Source organism: Uloborus diversus, chromosome 3 (assembly GCF_026930045.1).
Source record: "Uloborus diversus isolate 005 chromosome 3, Udiv.v.3.1, whole genome shotgun sequence".
NCBI lineage: Eukaryota > Metazoa > Arthropoda > Arachnida > Araneae > Uloboridae > Uloborus > Uloborus diversus.
In genome coordinates, this window is record NC_072733.1 from 69,179,526 (window position 1) to 69,204,919 (window position 25,394).

General features: G+C 35.1%; 1 protein-coding gene across 1 annotated transcript; it reads left to right on the forward strand.

Moving 5' to 3' along the window:
• The first annotated feature begins 279 nt into the window (after window positions 1–279).
• Window positions 280–23,428, forward strand: LOC129218501 (nucleoside diphosphate kinase-like). The gene is made up of 3 exons (XM_054852786.1): window positions 280–411; window positions 12,096–12,197; window positions 23,312–23,428. The coding sequence occupies exons 1-3, from the start codon at window positions 286–288 to the stop codon at window positions 23,426–23,428; spliced, it is 345 nt and encodes a 114-aa protein (XP_054708761.1). The 5' UTR covers window positions 280–285.
• Window positions 23,429–25,394: the final 1,966 nt, after the last annotated feature.

Consider the following 25,394-nt stretch of genomic DNA (forward strand, 5'->3'; position numbering starts at 1 on the left):
TTCTAATAATTGCTAATGAATTCTGTGACAGCATTAATTTTCATGACAAGAACATAACAAACTTTAAAAAAAATGAAATAGTAATGGGAGATACAATGTTGTATGAATTCCGTAAGAAAAAGAATAAAAATCTCGCCAACCATTATTCTTTCCACTCGCCAATAACTGCTTCAAGACACTCACCAAGCGAAAAACTTTTCCCATTATTCCAAGATCGCTACACCAAGAAAAGATCCGCTCTTCAACCTGGTAATAATATTCCAACGAGGTCGTATATTTGGTGAAATGGCTGCGCAAGAGAGAACCTTCATCCTTATTAAACCAGATGGGGTGCAAAGAGGCCTTATTGGGAAAATTGTATCTAGATTTGAAGAAAAAGGATTTAAATTAATTGCCATGAAATTTATGCAGGTGAGAATTTTTTTACTTGTGCAAATTGATTTTGTCAAATGTTTCGAGTTTGATTGATGAAATTCTTCAATCATTATGTGGATCTCTAATGAGGAAAAAAGAGGGAGGCGAAATATAATTTTAAACATAATTGAAATTATTAAAGAATTTAATAATTTCAATGCATTTTTAAATGCATGCGAAACATTGTCAAGATTTAAAAATAATTTCATCTAATATTGTGTAGCATATTGCGTGCATATATTCATTCACATTGTGTATAGGGCTCGAACGATGGCATTTTTTGGCCGATGGGCCGATGCCGATTGTTGGCCGATTGTTCAAAGATGGCCGATGGCCGATGGCTGATTGTTTTCCTCCAAATGGCCGATTGCCGATGCCGTTGGCCGATGGCAAAAAAAAAAAATCAAACAGAAATAAATTCATAAGATTGTCAGGGATTTAAAGGATCATTGAATCATTTCACTTTACTTCCTTTCTACGAATAAGGAATTGTAATCACAAAAAAAAAATCAGATTTCGACCTAAATTTCTATTTTATGATCACCTAATTTATACTTCACAAGTTTTTTCGGCACATCTGTACATGCATATGTACCTAAGAACATATAGATGACCCAAATATCCATTTTGAACGCCTTCTCAGGTAATGGGGTCGTTTCCAAAATTTTAAAAGTATTTTTTTCTGAAAGAGCGTGCTTAAAAACAAAGAATCTGACCATTTTTTAAATAATTTGTTTCAGTTTAATATTTTTTAAAAATTACTTAAATCGGTGCGCTTTCATTGTTTACATTTCTGTCCGATGACATCACAAATGATGAAATGCCAGTCAGTGTTGACATTCACAGCGCAAAATATTTAATTAGCATCTTTACTCACGTGTATTGGCAACGATATGGTTGATAGCAAGCGTAGAGCGCAATTTTAATTCTCTTCTTGATTATCATAACGTGGAAACGCAGTAGAAAGATGCGCCAAAGAGCATCTTTTGTGACGTCACCAACACCACGCCTTGTTTGAAAAATCGGACATTTAAAAAATTAATTAAAAAATAACTGTTGGGAAAATGAAAGTATTTTCTGGGTCCATGTTACTTTTTTTTTTTTTTTTTTTGCTTATTCTATCAATTTCAGTGACAAAAAGTACTACTTTTGACTGAAGGAAACAACCCCATTATCGCAAATTCTCTTGTGATGTCTTCATGCGCGTAAACTTGCGTCACTCCAAAACGTTATGAAATAGTAAGTTGAAAAATCATACGTACGTAGTATGATCTAAAAGTTCGAGGGCAAGTTGTATAATACCTTACCCTGAATGGTTCACATTATGCGAAGCACATCTATCTACAAAATAGTCACCTTGAACGATTATGCACTCTGCCAACGTTCCTATAGCTCTTAGAAGCACTCCTGGAAGACATTTTTCGCAACCTCCTGTAAGGCCTCTTGCGCTGAAGATTTAACTTCATCGTGGGGAAGAAGGCGACTTTCATGTTGAGGATGCACGGTTCGATTGGTCAGTACTCTGATATGACAAACAAATAACATAACGTTTCGTCGGACTTAGCTCCGTGTGACTTTTACCTGTTCCCAGCAAAAAAAAAACATTTGCATGGACGCCGCTTTCTACCGTCAGGAAAAGATAAAGCTGCATCATAGAAGGTAGCGAAAAATGGCTTCCAGGAGTGTTTCCAAAAGTCACTGTGTGTGCCAAAATGAACACTGGCAGAAGTACATAGTCCCTCAAGGTGATCTTTTGAAGGTGGATGTGCTTCGGTAATGTGAACTATTCTGGGTAAGGTTTTATACAGCTTGTCCCCGAACTTTTGGATCGTACTACGTACAATCTGTATAGGGTGTAGTTATGCTTCTCCTTTTTGGACTGCTGTATGATGAAAGAGAAAGAACAACAGTCCAAAAAAAAGGGGGGAAGAAAGAAAAAAAAGGAAGAAAAAAGAAAAATTAATTTGAATTTTGTCATCTTGAATTCAAATTATGTTTTTCGCAATCACGAGTGTGTGTTTGTATGTGTGTGTGTGTGGGGGGGGGGTATGTGTATGTGTGTAGACATGTGTGTTTGTGTCTGTGTGCAGTCATGAGTGTGTGGGTAGTTGTGTGTATGAGTGTTTGTGTGCGTGGGGGCGGGGTATGTGTATGTGTGTGTAAGCATATGTGTTTGTGTCTGTGTGCAGGCATGAATGTGTGGGCAGTTGTGTGTATTTGTGTGTATGTGTAGGTGTCTGTATGCATGCGTGTGTGTATGTGTGTAGGGGTATGTGTGTGTATGGTGGTGTTTGTGTATGTGTGTGTATGTGTTTGTGTGTGTGTGTTGGTGCGTGTATGTATGCGTTTGTGTGTAGGATATGGACGCAACCTGGAGACGGTTTTCGGTAGAGGAGCAGCATCGTGAGGCCGGCCGACGCGACGGGTGGTGCTGGCAGAGGGTGGCGCCGCGCCGGGGGGAAAAATGATAGCACGCCAAAAACAGTCAAATGAAAGCAATAAGCAATCGTGATTGCTCAAAAAACAAAGATACTGTTTAGTAACCAATTAATTTGTTTGTTTTCTTTAAATCGAACATGTATAGCTTGACCACGAAGAGAAGGCGGATGACCTTGAAGTGAAACCTCATTTTGTATCATTTGTAATAGGTAGAATCAACCAGAAAGCACCTAAAAGTGAGAGTCGTTTTCATTGATCCTACCTATCACAAAATAATTACAATCAATCTATTACAAACGATACAAATGATGTGTTTGCTTCAAGGTCAACCGCCTTCTCTTCGCGGTCAAGCTTTAACTAAGATTTCCATAATATTGCAATAATGTATGAATTTAGGTACACTAAACATAGTTAAAAAACATTAAATTATGTTGTTTAACCATTTAAAAAAATAAGAATAAAACTATGAAACGTCAACAAATTACGCAATTAAAGGGGAAAGATTGCACGTAGATATTTTTTAGTCAACAAATTAAACAAAAAAGGTAACAGATAAATTACAACATTAAGTTAAGATAGGAGATTTTTTATACTTATTTAAAATTTATGAATAGAAAAGTTTGCATTTTTCATAAAAGCCATAACAGTGACATAACTTTTGCTGAAAAAAGAAATAGCCATAAAAAGAGCGAGGTTCTTAAAACGCAGCTACAATAAACAAATTCAATATTTACACCAAGTTAATAACTGAATGCATATACTACTTGATCTGATGTTTGCACACATAATATTGAATAATTTGATTGTTTAATCTTTTATGAAGCTTTACAAACAAGTTCAAAATAAATTTTTCAATTTAACAGCAATTTTCTGAAATTTTAAAAATTGCGTAATAGAAAATCCTTGAAACTTTTCTATAAAAAACGAAAATAACTTATTCATTGATTTTATATACATACATAAAAAAATTACTTACAACAGAAAAGAAATCGATCGCTATTAAAGATGCAAAAAAGATGGCGCATTACGAAATATAGGTGAAACAAGTATGAGAAATAAGCAAATTGACATTTCTTGACCAAAATAAGTAATCGCTAAATATTTAAGAAATACTTGAAACGACGAGGGAGGGTTAGGGAGGTCACCCTCTGATTTTGGAGTAACTCACATTTTGGCCTCAACCTCGGCCTCATTTTTTTTGGTATACAGAACTGCTACCACCAACGCCTCGTAAGAGTTTCTGAATCTATTTCAGCACTTCCGAAGAAAAAAATTCAAAAATCTCCTTGATTTCTGAATAATGTCACCATTCAAAACGTCTTTAATCAATTTCTTACATTAATGCTCTAAATTCTTTCTAAACAATAGATAAAGTTTGAAGAAAAAAAAATCTCTAATTTTATAAATGGTGTTAATTTTAAACAACTCAGAAGTATAACTAGAATTTAATTTCAGAAATTGAGGGAGTGGGAGGAGAGGCACGCAAGTGTTCTCGGAAATTCAAAACATAGTCGTCAGATAGAATTCAAAATAATCATAAACATTGAGCAGAAAAACCCTTTCAAAACTTGCACTCGAGTTTGTTTTGACGTGCAGTAGCAGATTTAAAATATAGCAAATGCTGCAATTGCGCGAGAGGCCCCATAACCATAGGGGCATCGTAGGAGTTACAAAAATGCTTATGATAAATGTTTTACAACTTCTGTGATAGAGAAATAGGGCCCCAAAATGTATTTCAAGCAACTCAAACTTCGGCCTCAAACTTGTAACTCCGCCGAAGCGATACAGAAAAGACTGCATTACTGTGATTCATATTACAAATATCGAAAAATTATAAATTACCGTCGGTTCAACGGGAATCTAATAAAATGACACAAAAACCGGTTTCGCAATCTCAAATTTGTTTCCATGGTCTCAAATTTGGCAATATTCGTACGCACACCCCACATGAGAAAATTTATCCTTCTACAGATTACCATTTTTGAGTTATGACTTATAAGAAATACATACGTACATCCTGCTGCAAGAAACAATGCAATAGTTAACTTGTTTGGTACCTGAATGCAGTATTGAAAACGCTTTCAGGGGTGAATAAAATATAAATTCATACTGAAATTTAAGTAAACAATTTCATATGAAAACAATAACTCCCTTTACCTTGTATTAAAAAGGAAAACAGCAAAGGTCCTTTTTTTTCTCCAAAACATCAGCCAATTCCATCGGCTTTTCAATGTTTTTAAGGCCGATGTTTCCTCCAAGTTTGCATTGGTCGCCGATGCAGATGGCTAAATTGTTGAACCATCGGCGAAGATGGCCGATGCATCGGTCGAGCCCTAATTGTGTATACAGCGATTTATTTTTTTTTAATATAACTATCCTTTTCCCTTAAGCAGTGATGCCCAACCTACGGCCCGCGGGTCACATCTGTCCCAAGAAGCTTATCCGTGAGTTCCGTTGTTTTGCAAATCGAAAAGCAGGATTAATGACATTGTTACAAATTTGGAGCCAAATACTTAGAAATTGATTTCTGGAAAGCAGATGCATTTAAAAAGAAGCATATAGTGGGTGATTTTCAGAACAATTGACAGTTTAGCGTCCTGATTTTTTCCGTTCAATTTAATGTTGATAAAATAATTTTTTTGGCATTAAACATATAATAAGGCATTGTTTTACATTTAATTCATTTCATTCAGTACCTTTTTTAATGGTTGTAAATTAATATGTCTTTTCTATACTTTAGTTAACTAGTAATGAAATTTCTTTGTCCTGACTAGAAAGTTTGCATAAACTTTATCTTTTTTGTACGCTTTCAAGCAGCTTTTTATTTTTTGTGCATTAAAGAAAGAAGTAATATTTGTTAGTCAATTACGACTGAAATTGATTTTACTGAACTGCTCATTTAACATTTTAAAACTTCAATGCAGTTTTTGTCCTTAAGTGCAACTCATGAGTGTTACCCCAGGGAGTTAAATATTTTTATATGCGAAATATTTCTTTATCGCAGTTAGCAACAGTGATAGGGAAGCCGTATTTGTTTCTTCTTAGAATGTATAAGTCTAAAAATGGATGGATTTATTCCTTTTGTGTTATATATTGGAGTGTACAATTCAATGTAAAGAGTCTTTTAATAATCTCTCATCAGTGTTACCCATTTATTTGGTATTATTATTTTTTTCTTTTTTGTAACCATGAGTCAGTAATCAACCATTTTACAGAATAAAGATGCTTAATAGCCTATACGAAATACGTTCCAAGCTTCATTTTTTTAACCAACGTGAATGTCTATCATTAGTTACGACGAAAAAAAAAAAAAAACCTCCACTCCTTTATTAATTGTCAAGATGTGCATCTTCATAGTTTTAAGAAATGTTTAGAGTTAGTCTTACTTTTATCTATACCGATACGTTTTTCTACAAAAATATGCATTTATGTCGAAGTAAAGTAGCGCCGTACGACGTTTATTACCGTTTATAATCAAATTATGTATACATATCTTTGACACGGTTTCCCTAAGTGCACACTTGTGGCTTTGATAGACTTCAAGAAACTCTCTTATTTATTTTTCTTCCCTTCTGACTTAAATGTAAGGCGAAAAAGCATTGTCGAAAAAATAGAATTGCTTTACCATGAACAATATATCAACCTGTATTTACACAATAAAAGAGGGTGAATAAAAACTTCTGAATGAATGAATTCCAATTTTGTGAGTTCTGCAGACCTCTTTTTTTATTGAAAAGAAAAAGAAATGCAAATTGTAAAAAGGTCTAGGAATGTTTGGTTTTATTTTATACACTTTCTAAATACACTCATTACCAAAAGTTAAGCACGGAGAGGTAAAATGCGAAAACAATGGATAAGAACTACTTTGATTGACAAGAAATTCGGCAGGAAAGTAGCAAATATGTTAACGCAATGAAAAAAAAAAAAAAGACTTACATACAGAGAAGAAAACAATAATAAATTTTCATGAATTATAATATGACGTCATATTGGAGTCATTTACAAAATATTGTTTAAATTCAAAAAAACTACAAAAACTGACATTAATGGGGTATGTGAGCACCCCTCATCTGCTCTGCATACAAAGTTAAGAGCGTGTATCCATGCTTTTTATGAGGTGAATATCCACCGCAGAGTCGAATAATCGCCATTCCTCATGTAGAGCAGTTTCCAACGCTTTGAGAGTGGCCGCTAATGGGAAACGTGTACACACTGCAGGGCCTAGGGCACCCCGAAGATTTTCAATGGGTTTAAAGTCAAAATGGGTTAAAGAGTACGCCAGTCAGTCCATACATGGAATACTCTCACTCGCCAGGTAGTCGTTAACTATGGCAGCTCTATGGGAATGCGCAATATCGTCCATTAAAACGAAAGTAAGACCCACTGCTGTAGCGTACAATCTCCCAGTAGAGTCTAGGACTTCTTCCCGATACCGCATAGCCGTAACAGAGCCCCGTCTGTACATGTGCAGGTCGTTGTGATACCCCAAAGAAATCCTTGCTCAGACCATGATACCTCCACCTCGGAATGTATGATTATCGGTGATGTTCTGGGGCTGATTACGTGTGGCTTGCTCTCTCCGGACGTTTTCACGCTTGTCATCGAGTTGTAGAGCAAACCTTCATTCATTTGTGAGCATGCCATTGCCCCAATCAGACAGTCCAACAGACAAGTTGGCGACACCAATTTAATCGTGCCCCTCTGGATAGGACGTCATACAGTCCATTCATGTGTAGTATTCGGCGCATAATAGTAGCAGATATCATCTTATCAATGGCCGCTGCAACCAAAGATGTCACATGTGCGGTGGCCGCTCTTCGGTTCCGCTTGGCTACAACAGCAATATATCGATCTTTCCCCGGGTTCGTAACCCTTCGGGCGACCGGTCACAAGTCTTCGGACAACTGTTTGGCTCGTTAGGAATTGTTTCCATAGTCGTGAAAGGACGAAGTGATGATTGCTAAAGAAAAGAGCAACATTTGTAATTTATTGTCCTGCTTCAATGCTTCCGAAAGCGCGCCATTGCTCACAATCTTCCATTTGTCTTCTGGAAGCCATACAAATACGTCTTTCTTGAAAACAAATCGTACGAAATTTCTCAACCCTTCACATTGCTACCTTCATATACGACTGCCGTTTTTGCATATTTCTCGACACGAATCCATGAGATTGGCTGTTACCTAACTTTTATTTGCATACTTATATCTACCTCTGCAGTGAATTGCAGCCTATCCAATTCGGCTTGGCTTCCGGAAATTCAAATTTTCCTCTCCTTTTGGTTGTGAGTGTATATAGATGAATATAACTACTTATTTAAAAATAAAGGACGAGCTACTTCAGAGTCTTTCAATGCAAATCAAACGTTAAATTATGACTTAAGAATACGAAGATGGTATTATAAGTATCTTAAGTATTAAAACCTGAGAGTATGTGTCTATCTATTTAGGTTAGTATGTCACTTTAACTTCTTCCGAACGCAAGAGAATTGAAGATCGAACCAAGTATCAATATATAGATTCGTAAATTTTCAAACCTCATGTTGAGCCTATTGAGTTATAATACTAAAAGGAGAGAAAATTTCTCATTCCTCAACAATGAATCTCGCGGTCTGAATTTCGAGCAAGTATGGCAAAACACTTCGCATAATAAAACATCTAGCTTACTGAAAAAAGACAGAATGGAAAATTGTGCAGATTAAGGACTCAAAAATGGCATGGTAAAGCACTTTATAGACTAAATTTTGAGTTTAAATTCGAAAAGAGCTCTTTTGCCATACTCGCTTGTGAAAAGAGCGCTTCTTTTGCAATACTCGCTTGAGTAAAAAACGGACCGCCAAGTTCCCTCTCCTCTTTTAGAGCTCAATGGTTGAACCACCTATAGCGTAAACGTACCAGGCGATACAGGCAAGCATTTAGGCATAACAATTTCGCACGATGTTTATGTCATCTAGTTATACAGTTACTGTAAACGTGGCTCTAATTCGATCAGACTCGTATGCTATGTAACTTACCGTCGAAAGCGATCCTAGTTATGCTCGATCTGTGACAAATCAGGGGATCGAGCAGGTCAGAGAAGGTGATAAATTGGAAGAGTAAGTTCTCTGACACCCTTGCTGTGTGTGACCGAACATTATACCGTCAAAAAATAGCAATGCCACGAATGCTATCACATGCGACTGGAGCATGATCATATGTCGTGGCACCTGATAGTATCACCCAAGCTGCAGGTGTGGTGTGGCAGTATTAGGGTTTTCACACTGTCCCCCTAGTGTCCCAAAGTGGTCCATTTGGAGTAGTATTGCTTTCGACGGTATTCGACTTCAACCGAATGGATCCAGATCGTCTTTAGAGACGAATCCAGACTCAATTAGGAAATGAATGAAAATTGTGTACGCTTGTGGCCACAAATGATGTCATGCATTGAGGAGGGAGGTGGCTCGTGAAATTGACAGTGTGTAAGAAGGGAGGCGGAGGGCGTAACAGAAGTGTGACAGCAAGCATTTTTATAAGAATAAGTTTATGAAAAATATTGTGACATGTGACAAGGTGGGGAGGAGTACGGTAAAGTGTGACACTTTGTGAAGAAACCGGGGAAGGGGGATGTTAAAAGTGTCGAAAAAAAATGAGACATCATTTATGGACAGCCCCTCAGAACATAGTTTTGAGTTCAGTATTTAAAGTGTAAAGCCAAAAACAAAATACAGATGGCAGCACTACAAATTTAATGTGGCAACAGGGTAGCCAGGTTTTTTCCCGTGACGAAAGCTAAAATTTCTTTCTGGAAAAAATAATTACGGCGCGGCGGAACTTTTCAGCCCAATACCATGTGCTTATTTAATCTTTTATTGATCAGTTGTTTGATATGGAACCAGGTAAGCCTCACCGAAATCAGCAAAGCATTCAATGAAATATTTAAAAAGAAGTTCATTATCTGCAAATAAAATAATTGATTATCTTCTTTATTAACAACACTTAAAATTAAACTACAGACTTTCGTTAATTTATTTAGTTTGAAATGTTTCATTGCGGAGATTCCCGTATCGCAAACTTGAAAACAATTGATCTCACTTTTCAGATCGAGTTTGAAGGGAAAAGACCTCCCTTTTATTAGACCCGACCAGGGAACTAGGAGCTTCATCAAAAAATATCTGTCTTGTACACGAACATATAATTTAAACCGGCGAATTATTTTCTCAAGAGGCTTTGCGGGACGCAGAAACTAAGCGCGTAGGCCTATGAAACTAATTTAAAATGTTTCTTTTACCATCATTTTCCAGTCATAAAATTTGTATAACTTTCTGACCAAATACCTACATACAAGATTTTGGAGATTTTTCTCTTGTCCTTATAATTTTGGCCACCACTGTACACACAAAATGCCTTTTTTAGCCATGAAATCATTATGGAATGCAGAACATTTGAATATACAAAATATAAATAAATGTTTTGCCGTGATAATAAACAAATGTCATTGCTAAAACTAGACAAAATTATAAGGACAACGAACGTTTTGCCCTGAAAAACCCGAGTAATCTATAATACCCCGAATTTTTTTCAATCACTTTTATCAGTTTTGATGTCATGGAAATAGAAGAACGTTCTTGGAAATTTTTATCCTGGCTTTTTCGATGGGGGAAATGAGTTCTTGCTTGTTTCGATTTGAATACCCTTTTTTTCATACTTTGGAGACCAGAATGATTCACAAAGTTTCCATTAAACTAATTTCGAGCCTTTTGACCAGCCAGTACAGTAATTTCACGAAATAAGCATCAAACAAAGATTTTGAGGTTTGTGAAACATGTAATTAGGCATTATCCTGCTGGAAAAATTGTTTCAACTAGTAATTAATAGTGTTTTTGGCTTTAAAAAATATTGCTCAGGACATCAAAATTACCCCCAGAATTCATTCTGCCCTGCCTAAGAAATATTGGTATATTTTCCGCCCGTTGCGAAACTTCCTCAGACCATTACTGAGGCGTCTCCAAATGTACGTTTTGAAATTTTTTCCCCTTCACAGAGATCGTACCAGAAGTAGCAAAAATTATCTAGTACATCCTAATTAAACTTTTCCTCATTAGAAAAGATTACATTATCCCACTTTTTGCCGGTAACAACGCTTTTTTGGCACGCTCAAGCTCAACCCTTGGTCACTTATGAACTTTATTAAGAGTCGGTCGTGATATTAATTTCACATTATAAAAGTTTTTCTCTTTTTGTAAAACACGTTGAACAGCTCGAGAACTGTATCGTAACTTGAATTCCCATCTAATATCCCTTGTTTGTTTTTTGGAGCAATCTCGTCTTATTCGCATGTTTTTCGCACGTACAAAACAGAAGATTTCCTACCTGTTCGTCTTTGTGGCCCCTATTTGCCGGGATTTTTGAGAAAGCTCTAAATGACCAATCTCTATCAATTCAGATTGTTTTGTCGCTATTTGACGTACAGTAAGTCGTAAAGTTTTTCAAGCAATCAAATTCTTTTCAAATTCTTTAAGTTTAGTACCAAAAAAGACATGAATGTAAAAATAAAATGTGACGTCCCCAACCGCTTGCTAAGCATTTATATCGTTATGTAGTGCAGTATGCAGAACAAAGAAACAAGCAAATTTTGCTTTTTAGAACACACAAATCTAATTGTCCCTATAACTTTGTCCATATAAGGACGATGTCTAAATTCAAACTTCATTCCATATGAATACGAAATTCCTATGTATTTCCAATAAAAGTATAAATAAGTTTATTTTATTAGTTTCCAGTCATAAAATTTGCATAACTTTTCGACCAAATACAGCCAAGATTTGGGAATTTTTCTTTTGTTCTTATAATTTTTGCTACCACTGTAGTTTGAATGCAATTTTTAAAATGAGAATCTTATACATAGCTTTAGTAAATGGAATACAATACCTATTTTTTTTTTTTTTTTTTTTGTTAAAGAAAATGACTGACATAATATGTAAAAAATGTCTCAGTAAAAGGATATGAAAAAGTGTTGTGTATCTCTCACATCTTAACCTAAAATGGCAAACGGTCATATCCATCACTGCGTGATAGTTGCAACTTTATTTTTTTTAAATCTTCTTTTTAAAGTTAATCACACACACACACACTCATACACACGCATACACACAGATCGAGAGAGAGGAATTAATTAGAAAGAAAGTCATTTCTTTTTTCAAGTAACGTTCTGTGAAATTCTGTTTATACATTTGGTATTAAATTGATGCTTCTGTGGTATTTTTGCAGGCTTCTACATATCTCTTAGAAAATCATTATGCTGGCTTAGCAGACCGTCCATTTTTTCCTGGTATAGTTCAATATATGCAATTAGGACCAGTTGTACCAATGGTAAGTTGACTGAATTTCGTAGTCAAGCTCATGTGTTACAAAATATTGACGGAGCGAAAGAGGTTTATAGTTTAGCTCTGATAGTTTGAGTTTCAAAGGATGAGAAGTTAACGATTCCATATGTTGAAATAGGAATGGGGAGAACCGGTTTTCTTAGCAATAAAGTACTGCGACAGTTATTGGCTTCGTACTAATGTAAGAATTTCTAGTTTTTCTCCCCAAACAGAAATGAACTCGTCTAAAGTCAGACGTCTTGTTATCAGACCCACACTATACCTCATTTATAAGTTGCTCACATGCTTCAGCTGAGATGATTTTTTACGAACGAAAAATTCGTACCCTGGCAAAGTCTCTCGGTTGTGGCTGTTATGTTGTCTTATAGATATTGGCATATTTTGATGGAAAAAGGGAAAAAACCCATCAGAAATAAGAAAAACAATACTTTTAATTAAAGCGAATTATTTTCCTCAATAAGTACACATTACGAACTAAGCTTAACGAACTAAGAGTGAAAAAAATAAAGAATAAAGCAACGACGACAGATGTTAGTATGACAATATTCATAGTAACCTCTCTATAAGTAAAATCTTTTTCCCGAATGAAAATTGTGAAATGCAGTGACTCTGGGTCTTGAAAACTAGTGGACGTGCTCAAGCTCAAAATAGGGTAGTGGTGGTAAGAGGTTCAATTTAAAATTTCAAAATTTCACCATAATGTAAGTATTCTGTAGATACACATCTTCTATATATATATAAATGAATGTTTGTCTGTATGTCATCCATGAACTCAAAAACTACTCGGCAGATTTGGCTGAAACTTTCACCGTTTGTTATTTTCGGTACTGGGAATGTTTATAGACCAGTTCGAAAAAAATACGACCGATAGTTCCTTTTTTATTCCAATTTAAGTCACAATCCATTGGATAAATACGAATAAAATTATCGGCTGCAGAGTTAGCTGTTGCCATTTTTCTTGAGTTTGAACAAATAAATTCTTTCTTTATTGTTTTATGGCTTTTCATGCAATGGGGGGATTTAAAACTTTTTCTATTTGATATTTTTAGCGATTGATTGATCTTGCAAACTGCGTGAGTACAAAATTTGAGTATAGTCACGGCTTCCCTTGATACCAGGACCGATTATTATGAAAATTGCTATATATATGTATTTTTCCACGGTGAAGGTGCATAATATGCTCATTGAAGCCACTCGCCACCAGGTGGCACTGCAGAGTAGCAACTTCTTCCCCGCTCAACCGATTGTCATGAAAATCAGTATAATGATGTATTTTTTTTTGTTTGCGTAGCAACGCGCGTCGGGTACAGCTAGTTTCTTTCATAAGAAGTATACGTGCTGGAAATCATTAAATACTGTCGCGGGCAGCACAATGACGTATGTACAAAAGAGAGCGATATATCGCCAAGTATCCGCCAAATTATAACACCACTCGAGTTTACATCGCTTTAACAATGATTTCGCCCAAAAAGGGGCAAAAGACCCCTTTAGAAACACCCGAATGCAACCAAAAAGGAAGGTGCACAACTAGACCCCACTAGGAGTCTAAGTACCAAATTTAAACTTTCTAGGACATTCCGTTCCTGAGTTATGCAACATACATACACACCTACACACATACGCACACACATACGTACATACAGACGTCACGAGAAAACTCGTTGTAATTAACTCGGGAAACGTGAAAATGGATATTTCGCGTGTCTATACGTTCTTAGGCCCTTATCCACGTGTGGTTGAGTCGAAAAAAAAAACTCAACATTCATTCGGGGATGAGTAAAACGGAAATTAAGGTTGATTTTTGAGTGAAATTTTTTTCGCGAATACAATACTTCCTTTTTTGTAAAAGGAAGTAAAAAAGTCACTTCAAGATCTCAACCTCTTCCAAACATTCTCGAAACATAGTTCATTGCAGTGGCATACTCAGAGTGGTGAAGGTTGATAGGGCGGATGCCCCCTCATCCCCTTCCAATTTTTTAAAACTTTTTGTTAATGTTTGGTGAGATTATTTATTTCCTTTGTAAACATATCATGAAAAACATATACATATCATGAGAAACATTTTTGCAAATGAAAACAGAGCAAATGAGAAAAGCACCGAATAATGGGTTACCTTTTGGTTTTGTAACCTATAATTGACATGATTAAGAAAGAAATACAATTAAGCGAATAATAAAATTTAGTGTTTTCGAATTAGGATCATATCAGCTGGAAAGATTTAAGCAAAAAATTTAGCTGCGTATTTTAATTTTTAAAAAAATGTAAAAAAGTAGTTTTACACAAAATGTTTCCAGTTTGGGTGGGGCCCGTCGATAGCTCCATAATTCAATGATTTCTCGGACTCAAAAAGACACCACACAATATCATTGTGGACTGTACTCCTCTTTTTTATTTCTCACTCAAATGCTAGCGACAGCAGCTACAATCTTTTATGCATTTAGTGTAGGCGTTTTACTCAACAATGGGGCACACAAAAGAAACATTTAAAACAAATACAGCCTGAGTAAAAACTTTAAAACCAGTATAATTTTCTTTGAAAAAAGGAAAATGAAATTGAAGGGATTTTAATATTATTGTATTATTAATTATTAATGTTCATTGGTAAAAACTAACGCAACATACAGGATTTGTAAAGCATGTAATAACCAGAAAAGCAGTGGTTTATTCTAGGTTAGCATTTTAGCTTGAGTAAAAACTTTAAGGCCACTAGTATTTTTAAAACACTGCAAGTACTTATACTGTCATAAATGTCACATCAGTTAACAAGATTGTGGAAACCCTTCAACTTGCAGTTTTGTGATTAATTTCTTTTAGTTTTTGTCCTACTTGTGATGATATCGTAAGGTAAAAAGTTAACTGTTCAAGAAGGAGAGCAGATTGAAGCTTTTTCTTCAACAAGGATAAGTAGGCGTACTATTGCAAAAAAAATAGGAAGATCGAAGACTGAAGTCAACATTTTTGTTTGATTTAAACACAATTAGGGTAAAAAGAAAACCCGGGAAAACTAATGCTTTGTCCTCGCGTCATGGAAGAAGAGTTTAGAAATTATTACATTAGCTGAAAAGTACTCAACCAGGAAACTTATTCAGACGATAGGTTTAAATGTTTGTCAATAACGATATATAACACAATTAGAAGATGTAGAAATTTTATTAATGCTGCAAAATTGCTTAAACCTCATTGCTTATGAAGATGCACAATAAAGAGCGTTTCAACTTTAGCTAGGAAATCATGACCTGGAATAACCAATGAATACAAATAATTTTTTTCTAACGAAAAGAAGTGGAGTTTGGATGGACCAGACGGACGGAAGTACTATTGGTATGATTTACGAAAGGAAAAAGAAATATTCTACAAGCGCCAATTAGATGGAGGCTCTGTCAAAACTTGAGAGTACTTTGTTTACAATGGTGTGTGCTCAGTTGCGTTTGTTTCAGGTAAAATGAACTCACAAGCATATCAAAATGTCCTACCAAGTCATCTTTTACCAAATGCTGAATTTATTGCTAGAGAAAATTGAAAATATCAGCAAAACAATGCATCTATCCATCCGAGTAACAGTGCAAAAAATAGGCTCCAAGTAAACCATGTTGAAACGTTGAAATGGACCAACTAAGTCTGCAGATCTTACCCCTATAGAGAATTTATTGGATGACTTAGCAAGAAGAGTTTATGCAAAGGAGAGACATTTTACTTCATCAATAGAGCTGAAATCTACCATCGAAGATGAATGGTAAAAAATACATATATATATATGTATGTATACATATATATAATACATATATATATATATATATAAGTACTTTAAACAACTGCTGTCAAACCTCGCTCAAACGAACTCCAAAGTTCCTTTTAAAATGAATTCGTCGCAACGGTAGTTCGTCATAACAGTAATTCGTTTCAAGCGTGTTCGAATTAACGAGGTTTCACTGTAATATTCTCTTTTTTTTTTTTTTTTTTTTTTGATAACCAGCAAATCTATATGGACCTATTGGAAGCATTTTTGACACCAAAGCTACTGTTCACCCCCTAATCGTTTGAAAATGACCTTGCGCAATGAACACACATAGCACCACCATAATCCGCGCTTTTACACCTCCATTTTTCTTTTTCTGAAGAAAAATTAACTTACCTCACTCCATTATGCGTATTTTGCTTTATACAGTACCCTACCCCATATTGCGCTCTTCTCAGACTTGATTTCATTCTCAATCACATGCATTAATTGTAATTGCACTTGAAATTAGCGCATGCATTTCAAAATTTCATTTGTGGGGTTGAGTTTTTTAAATATGATTTACCTCCATACAGTATAAAAAACATATTGGTTAACAGGAAGCGATCGTAAAATTGAGTCACCATTAAAAGAAGCTTCTGTAGTTGAAAAAATGTAAATTATTGACCAAACTTTTAATTTATTTTAAAATAAGTCATTACTCAAAATATCTGGGTATTGAATTTTTTTATCTTTTAGAACAATTCTATTATACAATTTTTAAAATCAGGGCGGAGAGAAAATGTTGCTACTACAGTATTAAGAGCCGCAGTGTCTTGCTCAGTTGCCAAATTGAACTTTCACTTCTAGCAGAGCTGATTGAAATAAAAGAACAATTGAAGCAATAAAGTTACACTCGAACTCGTTTATAACGAGCGCGAAGGGACCGTGATATTTGCTCGTTACAAACGAGTGCTCGGAAAAAACGAGTTCGTGAAAAAAAATTATAGTTATTTTTATATTTCTATACAGTAGCAAAGAAAGTGGTTATTTGCTTTGAACTGTCTCATTGTCTCTTTTTTATTGTTTTCGAGGAACGTGTAGCTCGAAAAACATCGTCATTCGCGTCTGTGGCTTCGAAATAGTAGTAATTTAAAGTTTTTCTATCGGCAGCATTCAAAATGTTTATGAAACTGTTTCCTAAAAATAGGATAATCATTTCTGAGGTGAAAATCAACAGAAATTTTATGAAATGTAAAAATTACGCTTGCTTTATGCGTTGTTTGGTCGTTAAAAGCGAGTTATGTTTGTTCCCATAGACTAAACATTGTACCAACCAAATCTGTTTGGTTTCCTCGTTAAATCCGAGCTCTCGTTAAATCAGGGAGCGTTATAAGCGAGTGCGACTGTATTATGGAAGCAAGTACAGTTTTCTGATTCCTCTTTCTGAAATATTATAAATTAAAATCGGGCTAATCAGTGCATTTTTCATCAGTAAATATCATAAAGTTGATATCACAATAGTTACTATTCAGAAATTCTTCCCCCCCCCCTTGTGCTATATATTTTACTTATATTTGGGGAACTTTCTTCTTCATTTTGAATATCAGATATAGACAATATTGAACTTAAGATCAACAACACATAGGTATATGTTTCTCATCGAATCTTGTCTAAATGTCATTAGAAACTTAATAAATTATTTTATATAAAATAGTAATATGATTTTGCATCATCCGCTTTAATTTTATTGCCTCCCAAGAAGTAAATTTTTGTGCAAAATTATGTCACGAGGTGCCACACTTGATTGAGATATGCATCGGTGCGAAACGATGCATATCTCACAAGACGAAAACGAACATGCATCGATGACTGATTTTGAATAAAAAGGCAAAACAGTGGTACAAGCTACTGTTGAAGTAGAAACATTGCCACAGTGAGAGGGCTTAATTTGCCAATTATAAATAATGTTAGGAGAGTAATCATGATCGAAAGCCCAAAGCTTTAACAGTTCATCATTTAAAGAATTGGATGAAGAGCAGATGTTCAAAGCGCGAAACACAAAATTAATAAGTTAAATAAATACCCCTGTGCATAACAAGTAAAATAAGAAATAACAACGTCAAATAGCAGAAATTGCAGATTACTGCTGACACGTGTTTTGACGTTACAAGGAACGCATTTTTCATTGCAAAAGAACTGAGTTTATAGATGAAATTTGTCGGATGTCTTTTCATCCATAAGCACATTTCTTTTGCATCGACAAAGGCATTCCTTATAACGCCGAAACACGTGTCTACAGTAATCTGCAATTTGTGTTATTTGATGTTGTTGTTTTTTATTTTACAAAATTAATAATTCCATTCATTCAAAAAATTATTGATTCTCTTTATAACAGACTAATTAAGCCCTGTCTCTCTGGTAATGTTTACTAACACCTGGCAAAAAATTTCATTAAATCAGCACTCATGAAATCTAAAAAAAAATAACTTTAGGAGTGAAAATTCAATTTGATTAGTCTTTCAATGCATTAGCCAATTAAACTTTCATTGCAACACATAAGTTAAAATAAAAATTGCATAAACTTCATGTTTTCTTACGACATTATAACTGGGTTCTTTGGGGGAGGGAAGAGGGGGCACACCATAAATTACTACCCCGGATGACACCCATAGTAGAAAGCTACTGTACGTTTTTTTCTAAATTCACGAAAGTATTAATTTTAGCTGTACCTTCTGTAAAAACACAAATCATTCAAGAAATTTAAAATTGGCGAAAACAGCTCTATCGTTAAAACTTCACATGGATCAGATCAGCATAGAACTTGTTGAATGTAATCGCTTTCTCCATTGGTTTAAAAGAAAGAACTGTGCTTATTTCTTATTGGAAGAAACATTTGCAGCTTTCCACGGAGTTCGCAAAATCTCTTTAATCCACCATCGGACTTTGGAGAAAGCTTATTGCTATTTGAGAAACATCATTGGATACTGAAAATCTGCCCTCTATTCTATTTAAAGAGCCGCAGTCTGTTTATCAGGGTCTTCACTACTTTTCTAAATGTCTTGCTGTATGTGTGTCCCCATGTTTCGTATTAAACGTATTTGTTTATGTTCAGCTGTCTGAATCTCTGCTTTACACAACCTTTCAACAGCAGAGCGTGGTTAGTTCTAAGTTTTACCCAGCTACTAAATCACTGCAGTAGCGGAGTAACATGGGAGACGAAATAAAATATTCCGTTGAGCCTTTTGACGGAAGGAATTTCTCTCTGTGGTGCAGGAGAATGAAAGCGATTTTCGCAGCAAAGAATTTAGAGATGTTTTTGGAACGTGAAGCGGATTCATCGAAAGCTAATGAACTTTTAGCGAGTAAGAAGGATTATGCCTTGATGTTATCATTTCTTAGTGATAAAGTTTTAGTTTCGCTTTCGGAAGAAAAGACTTGTGCTGAAGTAATTGCAAAATTGAAATCGATCTATGTTCGAGAAGGAGCGGTCAGTCAGATATTGGTTAGAAAGAGACTTTCAACTTTGAAAATGAAAAAGGACTCATCCATGCAGGAGCATATTGATGAAGTGAACAGGCGCGTTACCCAACTAAAATCGTGTGGCGTGAAAGTGAGTGACATGGACAGTGTTGTCTATCTTTTGATGTCTCTTCCAGCAGAGTATGACGCATCGAAACCTGCAATAGAAAATCAGCCTTCGGAGAACTTGACTTCAGAATTGGTTTGCGGTCGTCTTCTGGATGCTGAAGCGCTGATGAGAGATCGTCGACTCTCGGAGCCCAAATCTTGGAAAACAGTCATCAAATGGTGCAGCCTTTTCTACAAATCATCGGGTAGTGTGTAACAAGTGTCGCAAAACAGGGCACATTGCGAAATTTTGTAGAAGTAACATAGTTTGCTACCAGTGCGGAAGAAAAGGACATTTTAAGAGGAATTGCACAGTCCAGACAGGAAAGAATACTTCATCAAAGGATGGAGCAGTTGCAGTGACTTTCGTTGTTGGCGAAGTAGAACATCGGTCATTTATAGTAGATAGCGGATCTACAGCTCATACGTGTGCACATCGGGAATGGTTTGAGGAGTTAAAACCATCCTCAGGAACTGTGTCATGCGCTGCAAAAGCCAGTAAACTGGAAGTAAAAGGAATAGGAACTATTCCCGGTGTATTAGGTGACGGTGTGCAGGAGATCCTACTCAAAGATGTGTTATATGTTCCAGAACTAAATGGAAACCTCATTTCAGTGAAACAGATACAAAAAGCTGGATATACTTTGAGCTTCAAAAATGACGAAGCAGTTATTGAAAAGGGAAGTACAAATTTCGTTTTGTGCAAGCTGAATTCAAAAGGTCAATATGCAAGTGATTTTGTTCCCTTCATTTCAAACTCCTTTGTTGCAGAAAAAGATGGAGGTGAACTGTGGCATCGCAGGTTAGGACACTCCGGAAACAATGTTCTGAGCAAACTAGGATTACCAATGAGCGAAAAATTTTGTGAAAACTGTGTGTTAGCAAAGCAGTCCGCGAACCCTATAGGAATAGGAAACCGAAGAAGAGAAAAAGCTCCCATGATGACTATCCATTCTGACCTATGCGGTCCGGTCAACCCACCAACTCAAGCGGGTGAAAGGTATGTGTTAACATTAGTTGATGATTATTCTCGTTTTTGTGAAGTTCGTCTTCTTAAGAAGAAAAGTGATGTTCCCGTGGAAATCAAAAAGTTTCTCAAATTGAATGAAAGCGTTCGAAAAATTCGTTGTGACAATGCCCAGGAATATGTTTCAGGTGAACTTAAAGTGATAGCAAATAAACTTGGAGTTACGATAGATCCCTGCCCCTTATACTCACGAATTAAACGGAATTTCAGAGCGGATGAACAGATCACTTTTTGATAAAGCCCGTGCACTTTTATATGATGCAAATTTACCTAAGAACTGTTGGGGATATGCTATTCAAGTTGCAGCATATATTCATAACAGAATCCCTAGTTCAAGCATAAATGAAATGTTACCCTTTGAACTAAAATATTCCCAGAAACCGGATTTAAATCAAATTAAATTATTTGGTTCTGATGCTTATGCTAAAATTCCTGATACTGGCAGACAAAAATTAGATCCGAAATCTAAACGAATGATCTTCATTGGATATTCTAGCATGGGATATCGATTAATGGATCCTGATACGCACAGAGTTATTGTGTCACGTAATGTTCGCTTCAATGAAAATAAAGTATAAGTGCAAGATAGAAGTAATTCACCAGACGAGCTCCCGAAAAGTGAAGAAAAAGACCAGGAAAAACACGACAGAAATGTAAATAAAGAGTTAGGAGAAAACGAAACCAAAACGCCCGCAGCTGCACCCCGACGATCAGAAAGAAAAAGTAAAAAACCAGAGCGATATGAAGCAATGTACACGTCAGAAGAGACGTTGACCTTTTATGAGATCTCAAAACTACCGGAAGAACAACAAGCCCAGTGGAAAGTCGCGATGGGGGAAGAATTGCGCTCCATCCAGATAAACAAAACTTGGGAACTGGTAGATCTCCCTGATAACGCAACCCCCATAAAGTGTAAGTGGGTGTTTAGGAAGAAAAGAGATGGAACTCTCAAAGCCAGACTTTACGCCAGAGACCAGCAGAAGGAATACGTAGAAACTTATTCGCCAGTCATTGGGATGCCTTGTTTACGATTAGTTCTTGTTTCGATTCTTCAAGAGGATTTAAAGGCTTATGTGATGGATGTGAAAACAGCTTTTCTGAATGGTGAGTTGCAAGAAATTGTTTTTATGGAACAACCGCAAGGATTCAACGATTCATCTGGCAGAGTATGCAAATTAAATAAAAGTTTATACGGATTAAAGCAAGCTCCTAGACAATGGTTCTTCAGATTTTCGCAATTTATGTTAAAAATTAATTTTAAGCAGTTAAACTCGGAACCGTGTATTTTCATCAGAATTGTGAATGGAAGAAAAATAATAATTTGTTTATATGATGATATTCTTATCGCTGGATCAGATGTTTCAGAAATAATGATTGTGATTAAACTTCTTCAAAATGAATTTCAGATGTCCAAACTCGAACCAGCTTCTGAGTTTTTAGGAATTCGTATGGAATTTACTTCTGCTAAATTAGTGCTAGATCAAAAGGAGTACATTCTTAAACTATTGAAGAGATTTAACATGAGTGAGTGCAAGCCGAGTGCAACACCTTTAGAAGCAAAGTCAACTCCAGCTGACTTTGAGGAAGGAACTATCTTCAAAGGACCTTACCGTGAACTAGTTGGATCTTTATTGTATCTTGCGATGACAATACGACTCGATATACTGTTCGCTGTGAACTGTCTCAGTCAATTGCAGGAGAATCCAACGGAATCGGCTTGGAATGGACTTAAAAGAATTCTACGATATTTAAAAGGTACATCGGATTATAAAATTGTGTACAGTAAGTGTTGTGACTCTAATGTTGATTCAGATTGGGCATCAGATCCGCGTGATCGCAAATCAGTTTCAGGTTACGTTATTTTTTTATAAAAAGTGTCCAATTTTATGGAGCGTGAAGAAACAAAGTTCAATAGCTGTTTCTTCTACTGAAGCTGAGGTACTTGCAGTTGGTAAGTCTTTATTAGATCTAGTGTATTATAAAAATATTGCATGTGAATTTCTTACTGTAAATAACATTGTCATATATGAAGATAATCAGTCTGCAATCAAATGTATAACTAATGAAAATAGTTCTGGTAGATTGAAACATATTGATGTTAAGTTAAAGTTTATTAGAAATATTTTAAATGTTGAAAATATATATATATTGAATATGCTTCTACTGATAAACAAATTGCTGATATGTTTGCTAAGGCTCTCCCTAAGTTTAAATTGCATGAACTTATGTCATTGTGTTGTTTAGTAATAAGCGATTAAGGGCGGGTGTTGAATGTAATCGCTTTCTCCATTGGTTTAAAAGAAAGAACTGTGCTTATTTCTTATTGGAAGCGACATTTGCAGCTTTCCACGGAGTTCACAAAATCTCTTCTTTAATCCACCATCGGACTTTGGAGAAAGCTTATTGCTATTTGAGAAACATCATTGGATACTGAAAATCTGCCCTCTATTCTATTTAAAGAGCCGCAGTCTGTTTATCAGGGTCTTCATTACTTTTCTAAATGTCTTGCTGTATGTGTGTCCCCATGTTTCGTATTAAACGTATTTGTTTATGTTCAGCTGTCTAAATCTCTGCTTTACACAACCTTTCAACAGAACTACTGTTCACTATCCCCATCTTTGATAAAAATTTTGATTCTGAATTTCCCGTACTAAGTCAAAAAGTGAACAATATTATTACTTGATTTTTTATTTACGCCACTCTATAAAATTTTGTTTTATTTGCTTAGGTATGGGAAGGTTTAAATATTGTAAAAACGTCTAGAGACATTATTGGAGCAACGAATCCTATGGATTCCTTACCTGGTACTTTAAGGGGCGATTTGTGCGTTCAAGTTGGAAGGTAAAGTTGATTTATTTTTCCTTAATTAAAGGTTTTATGATTGCTTTTATGTAGGTCTTAATTCCTTCTGGGTCATTTCAGCGATGTTCGAAAATGTATCACGTCGTTTGTTTTACAAAATGAAGCAAAAATGGAAGATTAATTAATAAAAAGCTTTGAAAGGTTAATCGCATTGAACTGCAAACTTCTAAAATAAGCTCTTTTTCTTCTTTTTTTTTCGTTTTGCAAAACTATCAGTGCACAGTTTGGATTTTTCTGTATCTGCTGTCGCAAAACGCATAGTTTGGTGAGGGCTACATTTATAAATGTTTTTTTTTTCCAGAAGCATTACGCGATTGTGTGCACCACAAATTGAAAAAAGTAGAATTTTTACATGCATTATTTTCATACATTTATTTCATTCATCCAGGCAAAAGGATTCATTTTGTTTGTTTTATTTTTCCTAAATCTGTAACTTTTGAGGGGGTTTTTTTTTATCACTTCTTGTTTGAAGGAAATCATACATTCTACTAATCTCATTCATTTTTTCCCCTTTGTATAAATATGTATTGGGGAGCCTTTTTAATTAGTATTTGGATGCATATTAATTTGGACGTTTTTGTAACAAGTGTTTTATATATTTGCATTTAGTTTTCACTTGAAGTAGTCAAGTGGTGTAAATGAAAATTTAATTGAAATATCGAGTTAGCATCTTAAACTATTTAGAACTAGCTATTTTATAACCCTATATTTTAAATTGAAAAATTCCATATTTTTTATACTCCTCCAGTAATCTTCATTTGCTCAATATATTGAAGTAAAAGCACAGTGTTTTAGAGTATAAAAATATGATGAAAAAATGGTATTAAAAAAATATTAATGGAAGATAATTTTTAAGGTAGGAAAATGAAAGGTTTGTGTATTTGCTAGTTTCTCACAATTAGTTAGCATTACTTTTAGCATGACAGTCTATCTGATTTGTGACATATAAATAAAACATTGTCATTTTTTTTACACACGTGTTTATAATTTTTGTTAAAATTTGTGTAAAAGTATGTTTAACTCTTCTTAAAATTTATTTTCTATTTAGAATAAATATTTTCATTTGTTCATGGAGAAAACTATAGGTTCTGAAGTAATTGAACTTCTTGTTTTAGAAAAGACACAAGTTACATTTTTCAAATTTGGCACCAAATATGAGAAACTTTCTATGACAGACACTTTCCCAAACGGATTTTTCTAGCGTCCATAGCAACGAATTCAGTGAAACCAAAAATGTGTTCATTTGAGTTATAATGAAGCAAACACAAAACAATATCATGTATTGTGTTAGCGAAAGTATAATAATTAGAACAAGAAAATGCGATCTCCCAAAACGATATGACTTATGCCTTATCTAAAATAAACGATTCAATTATGGTAAAAATTATTATCAAACCCAGTTACTACTATTATTATCATTTTATTATTATTATCATTATTATTGTTGTTGTTATTATTCATGACGACGTAGTTTAATTTTTCACGACTTGCCGTTAAAACAATAAACATTCAAGTTTCAGAAGTTTTTTGATGAAATAAAAATAATCTAGTGATTAAAAACTCTATGCTACACTGTTAAAACTACAGGATGCATTCGGCACCTTTCAGGGGAGAAACGCTTGTTCACCAGCGGCACCCAATACGGAGCCGAAATCGCACCTCTAAATAGGGTGAAAAACAGGCACCTTTTAAAAACTAGACAGCCGGAGTGAAAAAAAGGATCCTTCGGAGAGAGAAATGGCACCCTTACTATAGATCCTCCTCCCCCCTCCCCCGTATTGTGTGCGTTTTTAAATACAGTTGTGTACCTTTTTTTTTTTAGTTTTGTTTTGATTTATGATATTTTACGTTTTGGACATTTTTCACATTGAACTCGGTATTGGAAATGATTAAAACATGTAATTACAGCATTTGATCATATTTCAGAGTTTTCAACATAGTTAAGAAGT